The sequence below is a fragment of the Rhamphochromis sp. 'chilingali' genome (assembly GCF_963969265.1).
Source record: "Rhamphochromis sp. 'chilingali' genome assembly, chromosome: 5".
Taxonomy (NCBI): Eukaryota; Metazoa; Chordata; class Actinopteri; order Cichliformes; family Cichlidae; genus Rhamphochromis; species Rhamphochromis sp. 'chilingali'.
The window spans coordinates 24209040-24231506 of record NC_137932.1 but is presented as its reverse complement, the minus strand read 5'-3'; the positions used below and the strand labels follow the sequence as shown (position 1 = coordinate 24231506).

At 40.4% G+C, this 22467-nt stretch overlaps 1 protein-coding gene across 1 annotated transcript in view; it reads left to right on the top strand.

Annotated features, from left to right (window-relative positions):
- Nucleotides 1–22467, top strand: part of myt1la (myelin transcription factor 1-like, a) — a 93359-nt gene that overhangs the window by 54065 nt on the left and 16827 nt on the right. The window contains exons 8-14 of the mRNA XM_080882208.1: nt 249–670; nt 2481–2615; nt 6542–6632; nt 13139–13249; nt 14129–14352; nt 15847–16130; nt 18162–18386. Of these exons, the coding sequence (XP_080738334.1) occupies nt 249–670; nt 2481–2615; nt 6542–6632; nt 13139–13249; nt 14129–14352; nt 15847–16130; nt 18162–18386 (1492 nt within the window). The remainder of the gene's footprint in view (nt 1–248; nt 671–2480; nt 2616–6541; nt 6633–13138; nt 13250–14128; nt 14353–15846; nt 16131–18161; nt 18387–22467) is intronic.

Here is a 22467-nt window from a genome sequence, read left to right as displayed (position 1 = left end):
TGAGCATACATTGTATAGGTAGCCTTGCTTCTTAAACTTCAAGGTAGCTCCAACAACAACAGTTCCTAAATTATTTCAGAAAGTTTTTTTAATAAATCAAAACTGTAATAAACCTTTTTGTAGAATACAGCTGAACTGGCAAAATTGTGACCCTTCATTCAAGTTCATTTAGTTGAATAAGTTAGGAAATATAAAACATCCTTTTGATAACCTTTCCACATATTCGCATCTTGACTTCAAACATTCAGGTATGACAGCTGCCAGCAGGGTGCACAAGACGAGCCCCGGTCTCTGGAGCGCAGCTACTCCGACATGGTGAACTTAATGAAGCTGGAGGAGCAGCTGAGCCCGGCGTCCCGAGGCTACCCGACCAGCTGCAGCCAGGAGGGCGACGAGGACACCACATCTGTGGCCTCCGACCGCTCGGACGAGACCTTCGACATGGCCAAGGGAAACCTGTCGCTGCTGGAGAAGGCCATCGCACTGGAATCGGAGAGGGCAAAGGTCATGAGGGACCGGATGGCCTCGGAGCACGCGATGCCCCGTCGGGATCACCACCACCATCATCATCGCGGCCACGGCGAGCACAGCCCAAGGCTGAGTAGCGCTGCAGAGGAGCGCAGGTCCAGGATGCAGCAGGATGGGTTGAAGAGGGCGTACTACCCTAAAGGTAGGCAAGGAAAAACCCACACACTGACCCTGTCTGTGTTATTATCGATCTACACTCTGCAAACTTGGAAAATTATACTGTAGCATATGTCGATTTTCCATGTTCCATGTGTCAGGTCTGTTAAGTAGTTTGGAGCCAACTTAAGGATCTTTTAGGCGTCATTGCTGTTTCGACTTCCAGTGTAAGATGTTGCGTAACATGTTTAAATTGGAAACGTTCCTTCATGTCCACGAGGAGTCTTTTCTTCATTCACACGGTCCTGCATCTGGTTTTTCATGCCAGGACTATTTTTACCACAAAAGCCTGGACACTGAGAAACGAATTTAGTTCAGTCAGCCCTCTGTAGCTCGACACGATCACGCTGCATCTGATCAAAATAAACTTCCTAAAAGAAATGTGCCTTTAATTCAGCAGTAAAGGTTAAATGTGATGGTAATGAACAGGATTCATTATGTAGTGGTTTTACTTCCATGTTTCCTCTTTTACTTTTGTAAAATTGCTGTTTTGCTCTTTGTCCTACAGTAAGCTTATATGCCGTGTATGTGTGTAAGCACTTTGTAGCTCCTGTCTGAGAAATAGATATTGCTTGCATTCCTGCTTCTTCTAACCTATTACTATATTCACAAAGTTGTCAAATAATCATGCTTCTCTTTAAATTCTGCCAGTTTCCCATCACCTTTTCACATCATATTTAACCATAGCCATATTTAACTCAAAAATGTTGACCCCGGGTCAGCAGAGAGGGAGTTTATCTTGTCTGTCTGACTTATTGAAACCCTCAGTACAGCAGCAGCCAGGGGCTATTAGTGCTGCAGCAGGAAAAAAATAATACATAAAAGTAACTTTAATGTCTTTTCCTCCCTGATTTGAGCATTTTTACGGACACTGCTGGACTGAATGAGTTTTCTGACCTCTGGGCTTGGTTAAAATCCGGCTGTGTTATTTCAGAAATGTTGTACATGGCTGCAGACGAGGTAATGGGCACTCATTTTCTGCATTCAGGGCTATACACAATTTGGGTTTTTTTTTATTTTGCAGATGCATGGTTTTCCACTGACAGCAGCTTATGTTGTTAAAATAGGCCGGTGTGGGAACATCAGACGGCCAGCTTGTCAGGCATGAGTAATGGCAATCTGCACGGCCCATTAGAAGAGCAAATCTCATCTGTGGGACGCTATCTGCGGCCTATTTCTCCAAATCCACTCATATACAACCCCACTACCACTGGTAGGGAGTCGGCACTGTGCGGTTATCGTCCTCACTACAGACTCAGATGGGCTTCAGACTGTTTCATTAGCACAGAGAGAGTCTTTGTTAACCCATAAGAAGCTGTTATTAGTCCAAAGGAAGGCTTTTATTATGATGTCTGCATCTGTGCAAGGACAGCTTCACCTATTCAGCCTGATATTGTGGTTTCTTGTTGGGAGGGGGCCTATTTTGTTCTGTTTGTCCCGACTTGTCAGTGATTTGCAGCATGCACACCCAAGTGAATCTCATCCGTGCTTGCTAGCTGAGGTAATGAGTTGATGATGCTTAATTCGGCATGATAAGCTCTGATTGATCAATTGTTTCTTGAACCAAATGAAGCAGCCATCAGTGGATCCAATATCACACCTACAGTGTTTGCCTTGCTAAACAAATCTGAGTTGTGGGTGGTTTTTAAGAACCAGGCTACTGGCCAAATCCATGAGCCATATACGGTCCGTGTTCAGTCCTTTCATGGCCAAAAACTGCTCCGACACTTGGACGCCGATTACCTGTTGACTCAACTCCACCTCCGTCTAATTTTCGCTGCCCCTTGTCTTCACAGACTCTTCCAGGGGAGAGAAGAAGGAGAGCAAGTGTCCGACTCCAGGCTGTGACGGAACCGGTCATGTGACGGGGCTGTACCCGCATCACCGCAGCCTTTCTGGGTGTCCCCACAAAGATCGTGTCCCACCTGAGAGTAGGTCCCTCTGTTTGCATGTTGTGCTGCATTGACAACACAAACTCAGTAGCACTCTGACAAGTCATTTCACCCAGAGCGGTATTTCAGTCTTTTGGTGGGGGTGGCAGTTTTATATGTGCAGACATTTCTCAAAGCGCTCTGGAGGCAGGAATCACCTTATTGGTTGAGTAAAACATCAGATGACAAGGACACGTTTGCTGAATCTCCAAACCGTGGCCTGAATAATAAAAGGTACTTTTATGCAGTACGTTTTTAATGCTCTGCTCTATAAAAAGAAGGTTTTCCTTAAAATCCTAAAATCTGATCAAAACATTCTTGGCTACATCAGAAGCACTGAAATATCATCATAACCTCAAATGTCTGTGTAGATGCTCATCATCCAGGCCACAGTGGTCTTAAACCTGGACTTTAAGGCAGATGGACTTCTTTTCAACTTCACAAAGACATCTCACCGTTTTCCAGAGAGGTGTCTTAACATACAATGAAGTCCCAAGTAATTAATCTGATGATATTAGTCACACTTTGGCTCATAAGAGGATGAACTACACACATGATGACAGGAGAGGTCAGCAACTACGGTAACCGTAGACAATAAGATTCACTAAACACAAGCTATCTGCAGAAAAGGGTTCTCCAGAATAATAAACACAGTTATTAATGAATAAATATTCTGTAGTATTTCTAAATTAATGTGTATAAATGTATAAATAACCACATGTAAGCACTACATAAATCTGTAATTTGTCATCCTTCTGTGTTAAGATGTAGTTACAATATTTTTCTAGTCTAAAATGAACCACTGAGGCGTCAACAGTGACCAACGGTTATCCCATAATAACTTGTAATGAAAAGAAATGGTGACAAAAATTCTGAAAAGCCAACATGGAAAGAAAGAAATCCAACAATGAGTCTAAATCTTAAATTTAGTTAAAAAGAAGTAAAAAGATTCTCTGCGTCTGCTATTCACTGCCACATATTTGTAATACAACATGGATAATGAGTTCTAGTTTGTTTGATGCTTGAAATGACTACAAAGTTGGCGATAAAGGGAGCTGCACTTCAGTGTCACAAACCTCTTTTTTCTGTTGTGTTACATTAACGAGTGAGCTGAATCGTGTTTATTTAGCTGCGCACTTTGAGGTTTTACTCATGCAGTCAGATCATTTCTGCCTCTGAGAGTTATATAAGACTGAGAGCACAAAAAACATTTCACATCAGACATCTACCCCCAAAATTTGTCTTTGGGACCAAATGGAAATAATTTACTGGTCAGAACTGTTTTTGTTTAGTTGTACTTCCAATTTGAGGAGATTTAAGGAATAAATGCTGACTTCAAATGACTTGTTAGATGGATTGTATCACAGTTAAAGTCGGACAGTGCTGGCAGTGTTGGCTGTTCACCATCATGCATCTGTCCTGCATGAGTCTGCATTTGTGTTCTGTCGTGTTGGACGTGCTAGATAATCTGGTTTTAACTTTGTTATGATCACGAGAACTTGTGAACGTCTTGTCTAATCATCATGCGCGAATGAGCTTGTTTAACACATGTTTGATCAACTGAGAAGGTAGACCTTGATTGCTGCCAAACTTTATCAAGGGTTTTGAGTTTCAAAACCAACTGCGCTTTAAATGTTATATATATATATATATATATATATATATATATATATATATATATATATATATATATATATATATATTAATGTAATTTCACTTCTGTCTGTTAGGAAGTCTCTACTAAAGTATCTTAATTATCTAAAGCAAACATACTGTAGTGCTGTTGTGGACACAAAGCTGCTTCTGTTCATACTCATGTTTACTGTGGCACCAGAAATAGTATTATTTTTCTTTTTTTGGTTCAATTTTGTGAACTGCTTTACTTTCTTTTCATTCTCCTCATCGCGTCTGCCTGAAGTCTTGTTTTGATTTCTGTGTCGCTGTTGTAACGTGAACAGCATGAAGAATCAGTTTGATCAACCTGCTGACTAAAAAACCTCAAAAAAAGACCTACATGAAATTACTTCCAACCATCTAAGCCTGCTTGAAGCATGCTCACTGAACTCACAGGTAAAACATTACATTAGTTTAGATGAGGCTTCATTCACCCTGGTGGAACAATTGAACACATAGACTGTACAAAAGATCAATAAGACATCAGCAGTTTGTTAGTCGTCAGTCATGCATGCCCAGAGACCGGTCAGTGACCCTCTAGTACCTAACGGTCACTAGGAGGAAAAAAAAGATATTCCCAAAGCTTTTTGGGAAGTGGATGCTGGAGTTTGCTGGCTGTAGCAAAGTGAAAAGGATGCAAAGAAGGTGCTGCACCAAAAACCTTCTTGCTTTGGCTATTTGCAGAGTACCACATTCACCCACAGTTTGAATGAAAGATGGCAAGTCTGCAAACACTCAAAACTGAAACTGAAACTCAAAAATGTGTGATGCAAACTGGAGACAAAGACCATTTCATGTCTTACTGCTGAAATCAACACATTTCACAATGTGCAACTTTTACTCTGAAGGTGAATTTTCTCTGTTTCCAGTTTTAATCACAGTTTGTTTGGTTTTTTTGTTTTTGTTTTGTTTTTTACAATTTCCCAACATTTAGCGATTAGTTGGGGAAGGCTTGCAGATAAATTAGCAATCAGAAGGAGGTTTTCAGTATGGCACTATATACCTCTAAGGAAAGAAAAATGAATAATATATAATAATAATATTCACCCAGCAACATCCAGCTGTCTTGACCAGCCACTCGTCATAGGGGAATACACATTTTCGAGGCCTGCATGACTGGGTCTCAGCAGTCAATTTCACAGTGACTAGCAGGAACCACTGACAGCGACTGAGCCAATCAGAATACTCATTTGTCCCTAGCGAACGGTGGTTGCCAGGTGGTTGCCAAGCAGTCTCTTGTCCTCTGTGAACGAGGCCTGTTCAGAAGTCTTGCACTGAACATTTTGGCTTTTAGCATCGTGTTGTTTTGAGACCAGGCATGGTGGGAGAGGACCGTATTTGATCTGTCAATCACAAGTGAGCCCTTGTGTAAACCATGCCCCGCTTTATCATCCTGCCTATTTTTCGAGTTGTAAGTCAGTCTGGTATATAAAACAAAAAGAAAAATGTATTGGCAGCAAAAACATTCAGCCTTCCAAATGAGACTTCACATCCTTTTTTACATATAGCTTATCTTCTGTATGCAACAAGGTAAAAATGACAAAAAGAAATACCTGCATGGACAATACAGAAAGATATTCAGACATACAGGTAAAAGCTTGCTGGGCTTTTCAATATCTAGAAACTTAAACTGTATATGAAGATTATACATATTTGAAAGAAACGATCTGAAACAGAATTTTAAACCTTCATTTATTACCAGACACATTCCTCTTCCTCCTGCGGAGTCATCAGCCATCCTTAACAGTGCATGACGAACTACTGCATCCAGTACAGTCTCATCTCATGAAATTTCATGACATGACCGCAGTGATCAAAAGGCAAATGAGAGCTGTGTTTCCTCAGTAGGAAGGGAATACTTGGGGCAATCATAACTACAAACGGAGAGCAGTTTAGAGGAAAGTTCGTGGGGAAAAAGGCAAAAAACACAGCACATTTACCTTAATCTTTAAAATGATTTTTGTGACAAAATAAGCCCCATGAGGAGGCATGTTTCTTAAACCGATGCAAAACATGAAGCACAGCTGAATCTGAGGTGGCTACAAGGGAAACAAAGAGGAGAACTGGCGACTTCCTGCTGTTGACGCACTTTGTCTTAGCGTTCATGCCCGTTTTGTGAAATTCTTGCCCACTGTCACATCAGTCGTGCAGCTGTAATCTGTGCATGCCTAACCGTCGAGCTGAACACCCGTTAACTCTCCTGTCTGCTCCTAACCCTGGCTGTCTTTCTCACCTTTTCCTCTCTGTCAAAGTCCTTGCCATGTATGAAAATGTTTTAAAGTGCCCTACTCCTGGCTGCTCTGGACGGGGTCATGTCAATAGCAACAGGAACTCGCATCGCAGGTGAGTGAGTGGCCTTTCGCCGGGCCGCTATCAGCTGATCCACACCTCCATCGTACAGATATCGTCAGTGTGTGTGTGGTTTCAGGAGCACATCTCCAGTCAAACTACTTGCTGATGCTTAGGTCCTGTACTCCATAAACTCATAACTCTTATAGAAACATTGGTTTTATCAGCATTTGACCAGCATTTCTGAACAAGTCCACAGACTGGGCATCATTAATCGCTATAGGGGGTTTGGTCATGGACCCCTGCTGTTAGCTAAACCCTAACAGAAATACTGGAAACTAAGAATCAAAGTCTAACCACAGCATAAGTTAAATAATAGTCACAACACTAAATTGCCTCTGCAGAAGTGTTCGTTGCTTATAAAAAGTAAGTATGTAAATGAATAAAAACACAAGTATGTGCAACTTTACTTCTCAGTATGAAGGAAAAAAGTATAGATAACATAATCTATGTAAGTAAACTTCAGTGTTCCCTCTGTGTGGTTCACATAGTCCAAAAACTTGGAAGTTATGATGACTGGTAACTCTAAATCACCCCTAGGCGTGAATGTGAGTCTGATTGGTTGTCTGTGTGGTTATTAAAAATAGCTCTCTGATTGACTGGGTCACCCCACCCCTCTCCTAGTATAAGCTGAGTTTGGCTCCACCACCCACACAACACACTACAGGGTAAGAAGATGTAGCTAACAGATGGATGGAAGTATCAAAGTCCTAAATGCCTGAGTGCAAGTGAAACTCAAGTTATAAATAAGTATTTCAGGTTTTGAAAAATAAAAATGTGTTAAAAGTCCAGCATTAAAAACTGCTGCTCAATTTCACTTGTAGACTGTATATAAAAGAAGGACAGAGCTCCTGTGACATCACCCACTTGTTTATAAAGTGCTAATCTGGGGCTTTACTGACTCTTTCAAGCTGTTGGATTGCTGTTGTTGACTGTTTGGTGCTATATAAATAAAATTGAACTGAGACTTTGTTATTTGCTAGCTTGGTCCTCAGAGTCCTTATAATTCTTCTTCTAGACTTTAATATTAACAACTTTATTTATAAAGAATGGAAGAAAGTACATAAGTACTTTAGGACAGTACAGTCCAGAATTACACCTCCTAAACGGATTATTAACTCTGTTTGCAACATGTATGCCCAAAATGTAGAAAAAAGTAAATGAAACACATAAAAATGAATGAATTACAAATCAAAATAACGAAATGAGCACATTCTTGGTCTTGATGCTACAGTCAGAAAGCAAAGGGCTATAATAAATTGTATTTATAAGTATAACAAATTCCTGGCTTAGGGTTTTTTCACCCATTTTAGAAACCTGAATATAGAATTTAATATTTTTTTATTTATTTTAATATAATGCAGGGAATTTACAGTGGGGCAAAAAAGTATTTAGTCAGCCACCGATTGTGCAAGTTCCCCCACTTAAAATGATGACAGAGGTCAGTAATTTGCACCAGAGGTACACTTCAACTGTGAGAGACAGAATGTGAAAAAAAAATCCATGAATCCACATGGTAGGATTTGTAAAGAATTTATTCGTAAATCAGGGTGGAAAATAAGTATTTGGTCAATAACAAAAATACAACTCAATACTTTGTAACATAACCTTTGTTGGCAATAACAGAGGTCAAACGTTTACTATAGGTCTTTACCAGGTTTGCACACACAGTAGCTGGTATTTTGGCCCATTCCTCCATGCAGATCTTCTCGAGAGCAGTGATGTTTTGGGGCTGTCGCCGAGCAACACGGACTTTCAACTCCCGCCACAGATTTTCTATGGGGTTGAGGTCTGGAGACTGGCTAGGCCACTCCAGGACTTTCAAATGCTTCTTACGGAGCCACTCCTTTGTTGCCCGGGCGGTGTGTTTTGGATCATTGTCATGTTGGAAGACCCAGCCTCGTTTCATCTTCAAAGTTCTCACTGATGGAAGGAGGTTTTGGCTCAAAATCTCACGATACATGGCCCCATTCATTCTGTCCTTAACACGGATCAGTCGTCCTGTCCCCTTGGCAGAAAAACAGCCCCATAGCATGATGTTTCCACCCCCATGCTTCACAGTAGGTATGGTGTTCTTGGGATGCAACTCAGTATTCTTCTTCGTCCAAACACGACGAGTTGAGTTTATACCAAAAAGTTCTACTTTGGTTTCATCTGACCACATGACATTCTCCCAATCCTCTGCTGTATCATCCATGTGCTCTCTGGCAAACTTCAGACGGGCCTGGACATGCACTGGCTTCAGCAGCGGAACACGTCTGGCACTGCGGGATTTGATTCCCTGCCGTTGTAGTGTGTTACTGATGGCGACCTTTGTTACTTTGGTCCCAGCTCTCTGCAGGTCATTCACCAGGTCCCCCCGTGTGGTTCTGGGATCTTTGCTCACTGTTCTCATGATCATTTTGACCCCACGGGATGAGATCTTGTGTGGAGCCCCAGATCGAGGGAGATTATCAGTGGTCTTGTATGTCTTCCATTTTCTGATGATTGCTCCCACAGTTGATTTTTTCACACCAAGCTGCTTGCCTATTGTAGATTCACTCTTCCCAGTCTGGTGCAGGTCTACAATACTTTTCCTGGTGTCCTTCGAAAGCTCTTTGGTCTTGGCCATGGCGGAGTTTGGAGTCTGACTGTTTGAGGCTGTGGACAGGTGTCTTTTATACAGATGATGAGTTCAAACAGGTGCCATTCATACAGGTAACAAGTGGGGGACAGAAAAGCTTCTTACAGAAGACGTTACAGGTCTGTGAGAGCCAGAGATTTTCCTTGTTTGAGGTGACCAAATACTTATTTTCCACCCTAATTTACGAATAAATTCTTTACAAATCCTACCATGTGAATTCATGGATTTTTTTTTCACATTTTGTCTCTCACAGTTGAAGTGTACCTCTGGTGCAAATTACTGACCTCTGTCTTCATTTTAAGTGGGGGAACTTGCACAATCGGTGGCTGACTAAATACTTTTTTGCACCACTGTAGTAAAGCAGAATTTACATTTGATTACATTTGGTTACTGTTATGATGATGATGATGATGATGATGATATTGTTGACCAGGAGTTTTCAGTATTACTCCAGACTTGATCAGGTGCATCCAAAGGTGGAGACACAGATATCTTCAGTTGCAGACTATTAAAATTAAAGAAAGTCTCTCACAAACTTTTTGAAGTGTTTCTTATTATTTAATTGTTAGTGGGTTATATTGTTTGTCATGTGTTATAAATGCTTCAGAAAGCACTAATAGCACAACCATCATCATGAGGTCCAGTTGAGGGAGTCCTTACCTGTCGCTCAGAGCAGAAACAACCAGAATAAGACAAAACTTTAAGTGTAAAAAAACATTAAAAGATTCGAACTTTGTAGAGTTGATTTAAAGGGAGAAAACTGCTAGAAAGAACAAACCCAGTTTTTGTAGCTGGCTGTAAACATGGACATTTTAACATGGGAGGTTGTGGGGATTGAAATAATTTTGGGGGGCAACCTCAAGTGGCCATTAGGGGAACTGCAGCTTTTTGACGCGGTGGTTTCAGTTCTCATTTCTGGATGCTTCTGGTTGGGTATTGCTTTGTCCTTAAAACTGCAGAAATATAAATAAGTGCTCAAAATCATCGTAGAATGTGAAATCATAAATAGTGTTTCTGTGTTTTACCTGCCACTGTGTGAGTTTTCCTCTAAACAAGAACAGTTTGCAAAATCAGTTTTGGTTTTAACTCAACTCTGGCACAAAAAAAGTCACATTTTCTTTCAACAGCATGCAAAATGTTGTAATGTATTCCCGTTTAGGTGGAATTGTGGAGAAGGGACTGGAGAAGGAGAACCTGCATCACATCAGCAGTTCAGCTGTTTAACAGGCAGAGCAGAGCATGAAGTGCAGGCAGCACATATATGCACACACACACACAGATACATACTTTTGAATTATGTAAAGTGATTTGCTCACACATACGTAGAGCTTTAGATGACACGCTGTTTCATTTGCACACAGCCTGACACACACACACACACACACACACACACACACACACACACACACACACACACACACACACACACACACACACACAGTCAGACACTTACAAATGAGCTCACAGACAGCAGCACACGTGTGCTGGCAGACAGAATACACTCACACACACACATACACACTCAGACATGGCTGCAGGGTGTGTTATGTAGCACAGCTCCACTGGGAAAGGAAACAAAGCACTAGCTAGCTAGCTTAGCTACTGTTAGCCACCAGCTTTCATGTCTGGCAGTCACCATGGAAACGCCTTCATAGCAGCAGCAGTAGCAGGCACTGCCGTGCTGATCTGTCACACACTACTCACACAGTAGCCCTGCCATGCTTTAAAACGAGTGTGTGTGTGTGTGTGTACTAATGATGTTTCATAGCCTCTGTGGGTATGAAGCAATTAGGAAAAGCCCAAAGTGGCAGGAGGGAGAAGCCACATCCCCAACCAATCAGCTTCTCCTTTACCCCTGTTTGCGCCACATGAGGGTCAGCAAGTCACACATTTTAATGACTGGTACATCTCAGAAGTACACAGGATTTTCCGTCCGACATCAAAAATTTTCTTCTGTTTATTCCAATTTTAATTTGTTTTTAAAGAAATTCACTTATCATTGTTGATGACATTTAATTATTTTCCCCAGAAGACCAAAAGCAGCTGCTTAATGAATGTGATCTAATCTATCACACAATCATCAATCACTGCAGCGGCCGATGAGCAGGATTAGATTTGTGTTTCTGCTTCCTGTGAGGTTGCACTTGGTTACGGAAGAAAAACAAATTTAATGATTAAAAACGGAGAAGGTGTTACCTTTTAACACTTATCACTGGGAGTTGGTGGGAAGTGACAGTTTTGTTAAGTGGAAGTGTCTTGTGGGACAGATAACCAAACTCTCCCAAATAACTGGAGAATACTCCGTGTGTGTGTGTGTTGTTAGTAAAGAGGCATCTGCCAAGAACTATTAATTTAGTCACTTATTCAACCAAGTATTCAGTTGCTGTATAAAGAGTCATGGGAGTAGATCCAGATACAAACACTGTAACAAAACAAATTTCCCACGTGTGGGACTAATAAAGGTTATCTTATCTTATCTTAAACTTTAAAGAGGATGAGATAGAGTGACCAACGAAATAAAGACAAAGGCCCGTTTTGGAACATGTCATTAAGGCTGTGAGGGAGTCTGAATTGGTTGATAAAAGAAAGATCATCAGTTACGCTCGGTTTGGAGCTTTGCATGCAAATCAATTCATAACTTTTATGAATGTTTTTTCTGTATTTTTGATATTCTGTCTATCTCCATTAAAATGGTTCAAGGTTAGAGGTTTTGCCGGTGATGTGTGAAGGAAAAATATGCCAAATCTGTGCTGCTGTTCTGTCAGCTAATCATCTTTGATGATTAGTTGTTTAGTCAGTTTTGTAAATATGTGAAATGGGAGGACAGTAAAGAGATACAAGAATGCTGTCACCTGGTCATTTACATACCCTCACTTAGTTTCTAGTCTCCACTTTTACTAGCCTCACATTATTGTTTTGGGCATCACTATGTTGATGTTTTTGGAGCGAGGACATCAAAGAATGCATAGACAAAGATACCCGGTCATAGCTAGTGCTAAATAACAGCCCAATAAAACAGGACAATTTATTTTCTTGCCATTTCCAAACTACAGCTCATTTAAAAGGTACCAACAGCACAACCACAGGCAAGAGGCCTGTTCTTATATGAAGCTGTAAACATTCTGCTTTCATGGCTGAAGTTGTACATTGATGTGGGAGTGGACTAGTGACTAACTTTTTGAGCCAGCCTCAGGTGGACATTAGCTGAATGCCAGTTTTGCACTGGCTTCATTTTCAGCCTAGAATTTTGCAGTTTGAGTGATGTACAGCAGCGGTCCCCAACCTTTTTTGCGGCACGGACCGGTTTATGCCCAACAATATTTTCATGGACCGGCCTTTAAGGTGTTGCGGATAAATACAACAAAAATAAAACTAGTACCAGTACCGAAAAAAAGAAAATTTATTCATAACACACGTGAAAAGACCAAGGAAAACCGAGTAAATGATAAAAACGATAACAAAATAACTCTGAAAACCGATAAAAACCCTGAAAACTATACATTTCACACCTGAGCCTCAACTCTCGCGGCCCGGTACCAAACGACTCACGGACCGGTACCGGTCCGAGGCCCGGGGGTTGGGGACCGCTGATGTACAGAAGCAGGAGTCACAAACATGTCTGTCTGTAAATTTAAGCAATACCTGTTTAGAAAAAAGTCACACAGAAAGTCAACTGATAAACCAGTTTGTCTTCTGGAAAGCAAGTCATAAAGTCAACACAAAGAAGGCCATTTTTAAATCCATAATTCATTTTGAACTGCTGGTACTGACAGCTGAACCGCTCTTCATTGAGAGCCAGATGCTGCATGTGTGTGTGCGTGTGTTGGTACAGTGTGTAACCAGGCCGTGTGCTGTCTCCCCCTCCCTAATCCTTCAGTCTGTCCGGCTGTCCCATCGCTGCTGCAGAGAAGATGGCGAAGGTCCACGAGAAGACTCACTCAACTGACAGCGGCAGTAAGACCAATCAGGCGTCAGACCGTGTCCTCAGGTACCGCCCACTTCAGTACAGTAAAGCAGCATATTTTGAATTCTGATAGCTTAGCAAGGGATGCCGAATTGCTCACTGAACTCTGAATATGGTATGTTATGGAAGCATTTTTTTTCTTTGGGGTTTTTTATATCTGGGATGTTGAATGGTGCAATGAAATTCCCACACATACAGCTCCAGATCATATCAAACATAAGGAACTGGGGATGCAGAACAACTAGTAATCCTCATTATATCTAGGTGCAGGTCACTAGTACTGTACATTCAACCACATGTGTGACTAGTTCAGATATGGTGGGAATTCCGGAATCAAAAACTATCCTGTGAATAATTAGCAAACACAAACAAAAAATTTTATTACTAAAAGTTTGCACTTATTTTGATGGAGAGCATCTCGCACCACCTTAAATGATCGGGGCAAGCTTAATAGTGTCTTTAAGCTTGAGACTTGCAAAATATTCCATAACAAAGAAAACCTTCATTGTTTTCTATTTGATGATGCAAAATGGTTTAACAATTTCCTGGTATATTTCTGAGTTGTAAGGCAATCTGGGAATATATGTTGCCTTTTTTAAACAGAATGTACTGAAAGCTGAAAGGATGTCAGCTAGCAACTAAATAAAAAGCTGGGCTTAAATATTCTTCCACAAAACAGAAACTCACCATCTTCTTCCACTAATTACCATTCGAAGTTTTTTAGGGATGCTGAATGGTGCAGCCAATTTTTTGGCGTAAAGGTAAATAACACAGACTGTTATTAGTTCTTTGAAAAAACAAAACAAATATAAAAAAAAATCCACTTTTTAATCCGAAGTAGGGATGCTAAATGGTGCAGTGAAGTTCGATCCCAGCCTTATTTACCCTCTGGCTGCCTTTCAGACCAATGTGTTTTGTGAAGCAGCTGGAGATTCCTGAGTATGGCTACAAAAACAATGTTCCCACCAGCACGCCACGATCCAACTTGGCGAAGGAGCTGGAGAAATACTCCAAGACCAGCTATGACTATGGCGGCTATGATGCCCAACACGGCAGCTACGGAAAGAGAGGTCTGACGACCAAGTCCCACCACCACGGACGAGACACCTCCCCGAAGGGATTCGACGGTGAGAAGAATGAACATACACAATTGCAAATCATCGGTCCCACATTTAGATCATGTGACAACAATTTATCGTATATTTTGATTGGTGATTTGCGTCTTTTGTTTGTACGGGGTCTGACATTCTTCTTACCTTTTGAAGAATATTGGAGATATTTATTTGAGTTAATGATGGATCCATGTGTCTAAAAAATTTATTATAGGTAAATTCAAAATCACCGTAAAAACCATGGTCAGGCTTATTGTGATTCCTTTTTTTGTTTGTTTGAAAGGAAAAAGAATCCTTCCAGATGATCCCACTCTTAGGGATTACTATTCATTTTCCTGTTCTGAGGAGAACATTTTGTATCCGATGTTAAAAGCATTATAACGTGCACAACGACACATGCTCTGTGCTGCTTGTCTTCTCTTTGTTATAGAGCTAAAAACACTGATGTTTTCGGCCTCTCCACATGGCTGGAGCAGAGTTATGGAAATGCCAAGCTAAGAGCCTGCCTCCTCTGAGCAGAGGATGGAGGGATGGAGGGAGGGAGGAGGTACAGATGGAGGGATTGTGAAACAGGAGAGATAATGGAGGCGAGCCCTGTTTCTTTGGCTGGGAGCCATTAGTGAGAAGCAGGCAGGAGGGAGATTTTTAGACGAGGTGTCTGAGCTCCCCTCTGTCACGACTCCCTCCCTGCCTCCCTCCTTTCCACCATTCTTCCCTCCATCAGCATCGTTCCGGCCTGCCGAGGCCGGATTCACCACCACGCAGCGTCTTTCTCTGGCTTTGCCCAAACATCTGTTTCTCTGTCTTATGTTGAATGACTCTATGTCTCCCTACTTAGCGCATAAGGCTGGTGTTCATATATGTTTTCTATCTGGCAGCAAATCCTTTAAACAGACCAAAAATGGCCTCTAAATACTTTGCTTATTGTTCCTGTGGGTCCATTTTTACATACTGAGGATACAAATATTGTAAGTAGTTACTTTTTAAAAAAAAGGTCAGTTATTTTCTGGGACAGCTGGGCATTGTATTCTTTCTTTTTTTTAGCAAATGTTACTCACAAAGAAGGAAATGCTGCAGTTCTTAGAATTTGTTCCAAATAAAAATCAGATGTAGACATCCAGTCCAAAGCATTTTCAATTCAGTTCTGAGGCAGGAACAGTCTTAAGATATGTTATCTTGATTTACGAGCTCTGATTTTGGCAAAGTGACCAAAAAAGTTGAACAACTTCAACAATCTCAGGCACTGAGCTTGTTTGAATTTTAGTTTGGAGTGGATTCTTGTTCTGGTCAATTCATTGTTTCCCCACTTAATCCTAGAAAGCCTTAAATTTCAATCTGTTTCTCTCGCTCTTTCCCCTCACCAGTCTGTCTTTTTTATTGCATATTCTTAAAAGCTAGAGGATCTCTCTGCAATTTTAAACCCCGTGCAAAAAACCCATCTGCTGAACAGCTTGGCCAAAAGCCAGCATCAGCCTAACAAATCAGCCATACTTGTGTGCACCCCTGCAGCTAAGCGCTACTGTAAGACGTCCAGCCCGGCCAGCAGTACGACCAGCAGCTACGCTCCCAGCAGCAGCAGCAGCCTGAGCTGTGGAGGAGGAGGAGGTGGAGGAGGAGGGGGAGGCGGTGGAGGTGGAAGCAGCGCCAGCAGCACCTGCAGTAAGAGTAGCTTTGACTACACCCACGACATGGAGGCGGCCCACATGGCGGCCACGGCCATCCTTAACTTGTCGACACGGTGCCGGGAGCTCCCGCACGCTCTGGGAGGGAAACCCCAGGACCTGCTGACACAGGTAATCTGAGGCGCTGCAAGTAAAAATGGGATGCCTGCCTTATTACATCACATCCCTAAACAATGGCAGGAGTGGGGGAAAAATAAGACAAGGCAGCTTTGTCTAGAGAGCGCAACTCAGAGACGAGCATTAGGAAAACATATCTAAATGTAATTTTGCCTAAAATTCTTCATACTCGTGTCGGACTTTTGGGTTTTAAGATATATTATTGACACATCAAATTTATTCTTTCACCATTTTATAAAAAAGGTGACATAAGGCTATGAGAAGAACATTCAAATCGATGTTCGATATTTTTAACTATTTGTATGATTATATTTGACTGATTTCCCAAAAAATCTCATCTCCAGAATTATTCATACTCTTTCTCTGTAGCCTTTATTTGTAGCTGCAGCCTCCAAGTACTTTATGCAGTTGAATATATTTCTACACGTCTCCACAATGATTTTGGTGAACTTCTCCAGGTCCTCAAAGTTTGAGGGTTTCTTTGCCATGATCTTGGTCTTTAGTTCTCTCCAGAAATTCTAACCGGGCTCAGGCCGGTGCGCTGGCTTGGCCACTCCAAAATATTTAGATTGTTGTCTGCAAATTGTTCCTTTACTAATTAGGCCATATGTTTTTGGACTGTAATCTGGTTAGATGGTCCATGCTGCCCAAGAATGCTGGATGAATGATTTTAATGATTCCTTCAGCTTTTAAAAGGTTCATCTGGGTCCATCCCGCCTTAGTGTTTGACCAGTGAGACTGTGTTTTCTGGGTGAATGCTTCACATTTCTTTCACCAAACAAAAGCCACATCTCTGTGGCTGAAGAGTTCCCATCTGACCATAACACTGGCAACCAAAATCGTAGCTCTGTCAGAGCTACAGAAACTAGATGAGCTTGTGTGTGCCTGTGTTGGAGGAGTGGTCACTGTCCATGAAAAGCCCCCTTGGATAGTGTTTGCTGCTGTATCTTCTTGAAATCTGTGTTCTGGTGTTGCTCAGATTTTGTAGAATAGTCTTAGTTGTGATGTGTGGGTTACTGCTGGCCTCCCATAACACACTTCTTCCCAGATGGCGTGTAACTTTGGGCTTTCTACGATGTCTCTTCAGGTTCTTGACTGTGTGGAATATCTTGTTCTTGTTAATGATGCTCTGTGGGTACAGGGACCTGGAATCATTTGGATATGGCTTTGGAGTCCATGGCATCCTTGACAACAATCAAAATATGTGACCAGAGCTCCTCACTTAGTTCTTACTCATAGCACATTCTAGTGCTGACCATGAACTGGCAGCATTTTTACCAGCTCCCCTCAGCTTCTCGGCTTCTGGACTTTTCTAGAAATTGACATGGATTTCTTGCCTAACATTGCTGAAAATACCTAAAATACCTACACTGTAAAGAAACAATAATCCTAATATTGAGGCAGGTGAAGAGTATGAATCATTTTGGACAGCATGTACAAATTATTATAAGTATTAGTATTTTTATTGTTATGCCCATTGTGTAAAATCAACATGCATCTGGAACATTCTATCACAACTACAATAAACTGAATAAAGTAAAATTTCACCCCTGAGCTTTCATGTAAAAGATTTCACAGGAGTACGAATAATTATGGGCATTACTGTTGATACAAATAGAATAAAATCATTTAGGCTAGCATATAGTAAGATAACAGTTAGATTGCAGTGATAGTAAAAGTAAAGGTGCAAAAAAGAAACAAATCAAAAGTAGTAGAAAAGTAGCATCACATTTAAGCATCACCTGGAAGTCTAGGAAATGTAACTGGATGCCAGCAGAGCAGGAGTTTAGTATGGAGAAGGGTTTATACAGGTCTTCTGGTTTGGCAGCAGCTTTTTGAATGACCTGAAGACTGAAAACATTTAAAACCTCTGTGACTGAGACTGTGTGTATACTAGCCTGTAACCTCCTGAGAACTTGTTAGAAATGATAAAATAAGCTTTTTTGAAAAAAAGCAACAATAATCACATAACAAAAATAAGCCCTCTGAATACCTCACCAGTATTCAGATTCCTTTGCTCTTCAGAGTCCAGTTGGCGATCTGGATGACAGCGGGGCGGTGGATGTGGCTGGTCAGCCAGGTGGCCCTGAGGGCAGCGGGACGGTGTTAACCCCGCTGCAGCCGATGTCTCCCCAGCGGCAGGCTCTGCTCAGCAGCCGCTGCTACCAGCTGAGCGACACCGACTGCTGGGACCTGCCCGTCGACTGCAACAAGATCAAACGTTTGGGAGACGAGCAAGACCACAAAGAGGTAACGGGAAGGTCTACACTGTGCAACACTTACAGAGCTTAGAATGAGCATTATGGGAATGAGGTTAAATACAACATGATGTTATTACAGCTTATATAGTTAATGAATGCATTAATTATACATACAAACAACTCTGACATGATACTTTTACTTCTAGAACTTATCATTTGGATGTTATGAACAAAACCTCAGAAATCACAGTTTGCACATATTATAAAGCTACTATAATATAAAATACAATATTTAATACAACACAATATAATATAAATATAATATAAAAGCACATTAACACCTAAATGTTCATAGTTAGAATACATTTCTGTTATGACGATGTTTCCAGAAATTATTATTTTTTTTTTTTTTTTTTGGGATGCGTTCAATTTAAAAAATTTTATTTGCAGTGCTGTTCGAATGTGTGTTTTTGATGCTGTTTGTCTGCCTGCAAGGTTTTTCAAAATCTGCCAAGTGAAATTTCATGAAACTTGGTTGAAAAGAAGAGCACTGACAAAGCACGTCTAAACATATTTCATTAAAATAGATCATGGGCCTTGGTAGAAGGTGTGTTTTTGTGGTTGATCTGATATCCTCGTGTTGGTGTTGTTCCCAGATCATCATACTAAATGTTCCAGGATCAACATTGCAAGTGACCAATCAGAATGTTGTGACGTCATACTTTTGCGACTTCGGGAAAAACCGGCGTAAAACAAAAAACTGTACTAAAGCTGCGTGAAACCGCCTCTGTCCGCCGATCAACGGACCCTGACCCTAACCCTAACCGTAACCCTTTAATAAACAGTAAGCAGAATTTATATTGTCCTTGCAACATTGGAATTTTATAAATGCACGAATGGCTTGGCGCGCAAAGGAATAACGTCACAACAATGTGATTGGTCACTTGCAATGTTGAACCTGGAACAACATTTTCATGATGGTCTGGGAACAACACCAACACGAGGATATCAGATCATCCGTGTTTTTGTAGGTATTTGAAAGTTTCCTATAAATACTGACTTTTTATCATAGGGCGATTAAAAAGTCCTGACACTGTTGAGTTTATTTTCTGTTATTGTTTCCTCACAAGAGGTCTCCCGATTCACTGATATCGTTAAATAGACTATGATGCCCTTTTACAACTTGATGCTGTTTATTATTTTACTTTTTAGAGTAGCTTTGCATAAGTCACAGATCAAAATGAGCCTTACAGCCTTTTTCTAGCTTTTTTTCATAGCCTCTATGAAAAAAGCGCTTTTAGCTCCTTCCTTTAGCCTTCGCTGCGGTGGAATAGTGGAATAAAATCGATGGGTGGATGCAAATTCAGATATTCCTCTACAAATAGTGACGTAGTGTAGTATGGTGATTAAACGATACTGCATCTGTGACATCTGCTTGCAGTTGAAAGTGGTCACCTAGAGGTTGAGTGTGCAACACCCTGAGGCTCTGTAGTAGCTGTGGCAAAGAAATACTTACAATCACAAGGAGGTTTACTAGTGTGCCTTTGCCATTAGATGCCCATATAAGGATAACCCCTCCCAATGACATCATACAGAGCCAAGAGTAGAAAAAAAATTTGAAACTGGGTGTTTAGAGCAGTAGAAATCCTGAGCTTTCAGCTCAAAGGGACTACTTGCACATACACTGACATCATCATTTCAAACTTTGGCCATGTGTAAAATGGGCGTAGGTTATATATATATATAGGTTAACTTTAATAAACTCAAATAAAAAATGCAGCCTTTGTTAAAACTTTGTTAGCTTGTTGTAGATGTTGAGCTGACCTGCTGTGCACTGACTTACAGACCAAATTACTTAAGCAACTCATTTGAAATTATGTGACTTGTAGGAAATAAACAATTATTTATTTGTAGCAACTGATATACGTCGTTCAAAGAGCCTTCATTTGAAATTATAAACCAGTTATGAGGAATTTTCTGGCTTTCAAATCAACTGTTATCTGAAGTTCTGCAAAATACTTTTCAGAATCGCTGATCACATTAGCAGCATCTACACTACATATTTAAAATCTACTGATTTAAATGCAGCAAAGAAGACTAGAGTTTGGTGTATTTAGTGTTGCGGCAGATTATTACACAGCTTGCAGGACTCGTCTTTACAGGAGGTTCTGCACCACTCTAAGTAGTTTATATAGAAACGCAGCAGGGAGCAGATTAATATTTACACTGACACAAACTAATGTAGAGAGTAATTTCTGTACTACAGTATGCTTGATTAAAACTTAAAATATTTAATGATATGGAGGCAGAGACACCTTGAATTTTTCATTTTAGGATTAAGGTGACAAGTGCTTTGAATAAGTAACCTGAAGAGGTGGAAGTTAAATATTTTTAGGCCACGCTAAAGCTCTAAATGTTGCTCTTGCTGCACTCTCTGCCCTTACAGTTATGATTAAGGGTTTTAAGCACTTGATTTAAGATTTATTTAGGCCCCTAATCGTGCAAAGTAAGGATAATTTCAAGCATGAAATTGAGAGATTTAAGGAACCCAGAGTTTATATTATGTGTTCATGCATAGATTAGAAGATGATCATAGTTTATAAGCTGTTAGAAGGGAATCCTTATTCTGCGGTGCAAAGCAGAAAGGGCCATAGAGAAGTTCTGGGCTTATTTTTTGCGAGGGTGTACTTCTGGTTGCCGATTGTTACGCATAATTTTTGCATCACTTTACATACGCAAGAGGAAATTTTGTGAGTTTGGAAGGGTTTATTATGTTTGCATGCACTTCTTCACCAACCCAAGGCATTGAAATGGCACAGAACGATGGTGCTTGCCAAAATTGTACATCGCCGCTCAGTTTCTGCTGTTCACCCCTCACCCTGGAGCCACCAAACAGACACAGTTCAACAAAAGAATAATAAAGAAAGACCGCTGAAGAGAGAGATTGCAAAATCATATAAAAGAAGAAACGCCATCACACATCTCACACAAGAGACTTACAGCCGAGTGTATGAGTGAAAACAAAGAAACAGAGCTTTATTGCTGTTAGTTACCTCAGTGATGTTATTCTGCCAAAGCATAAGTAATTTAAACTTTAAAGTCGAGCTGTGTCTTTTTTTAAGCCTTTAAATAACACTTTATAGTAACCATCACATATAAACTGTAATCGTTAATAAAACATTAATAAGTAATTATTTTGTTTTTTTTAAAAGTAGATATTGCACAATGCATCAGTTTTTTTAGACATTATTTTTGGTGATAAAAGTTTCATTTGTATTTCTCGGGGCATCAAATGTTGTTTAGTTTGTGTTGCTGTTCTTATAATCATGTGTCTTATTTTGGTGAATCTTTGACATGCGAAGAGCAGATGAGGAGGACAGAAAGTCAGACACAAGAATGGGATAAAGAATAAGTTAAACTTTCAAAATAAAACTCCTTTTTAAAATGTTATATAGAAACAAAATGGACTTTATTGTTAAACATGGCAGAGAAGTCCAATTTATTGATCTGAGTAATGGCCTGGCAGCTGTGTCAGAGCACCTGTCACTGAAGATGGCGACGCCCCTAACTCCGTTATACAGTTGGATGAATGATTTTTTTTTTTAAAGCACTGATATGGAGGGGGAAAGATACTTATTTCTGCTGTAAAGTTGGAGATATTAACATGAGAGTCTGAGGAATTATACACTTTCAGAGTCAGCCTCAAGTGGCCATTAGAAGAACTTCAGTTTTGGTGCCTCTGCACTGGCTTCGTTTTTCAGCTCTGGAGGTTACTGCTTGGTCTGCAGAAACTGGGTCTTTTATTTTGAAAAGATACTTCTTCTTTTTTTTTTATCCAGCTCCTTGGTGTAGCCTCCTAAAAAATAAGTAAATAAAAAAACAAGATCTGACTATTTTAAGCAAGTCAGCATCTAATATATAATCTAATATCTATAATATTAGATATATTAAATATTAAAAACCTGTTGAATTAATTATCCACTTTCCATTTATGAAGATTGTTGTTATTGTGTTACCAGTCTTTAATACACTACTGTGAAATTAACTTTATATTACACACATAAAAGGGAAGTCGCTCATGCTGCGGAGATGCGATAGATCAGAGAAAATCTTACAATGTGGCACGGAAC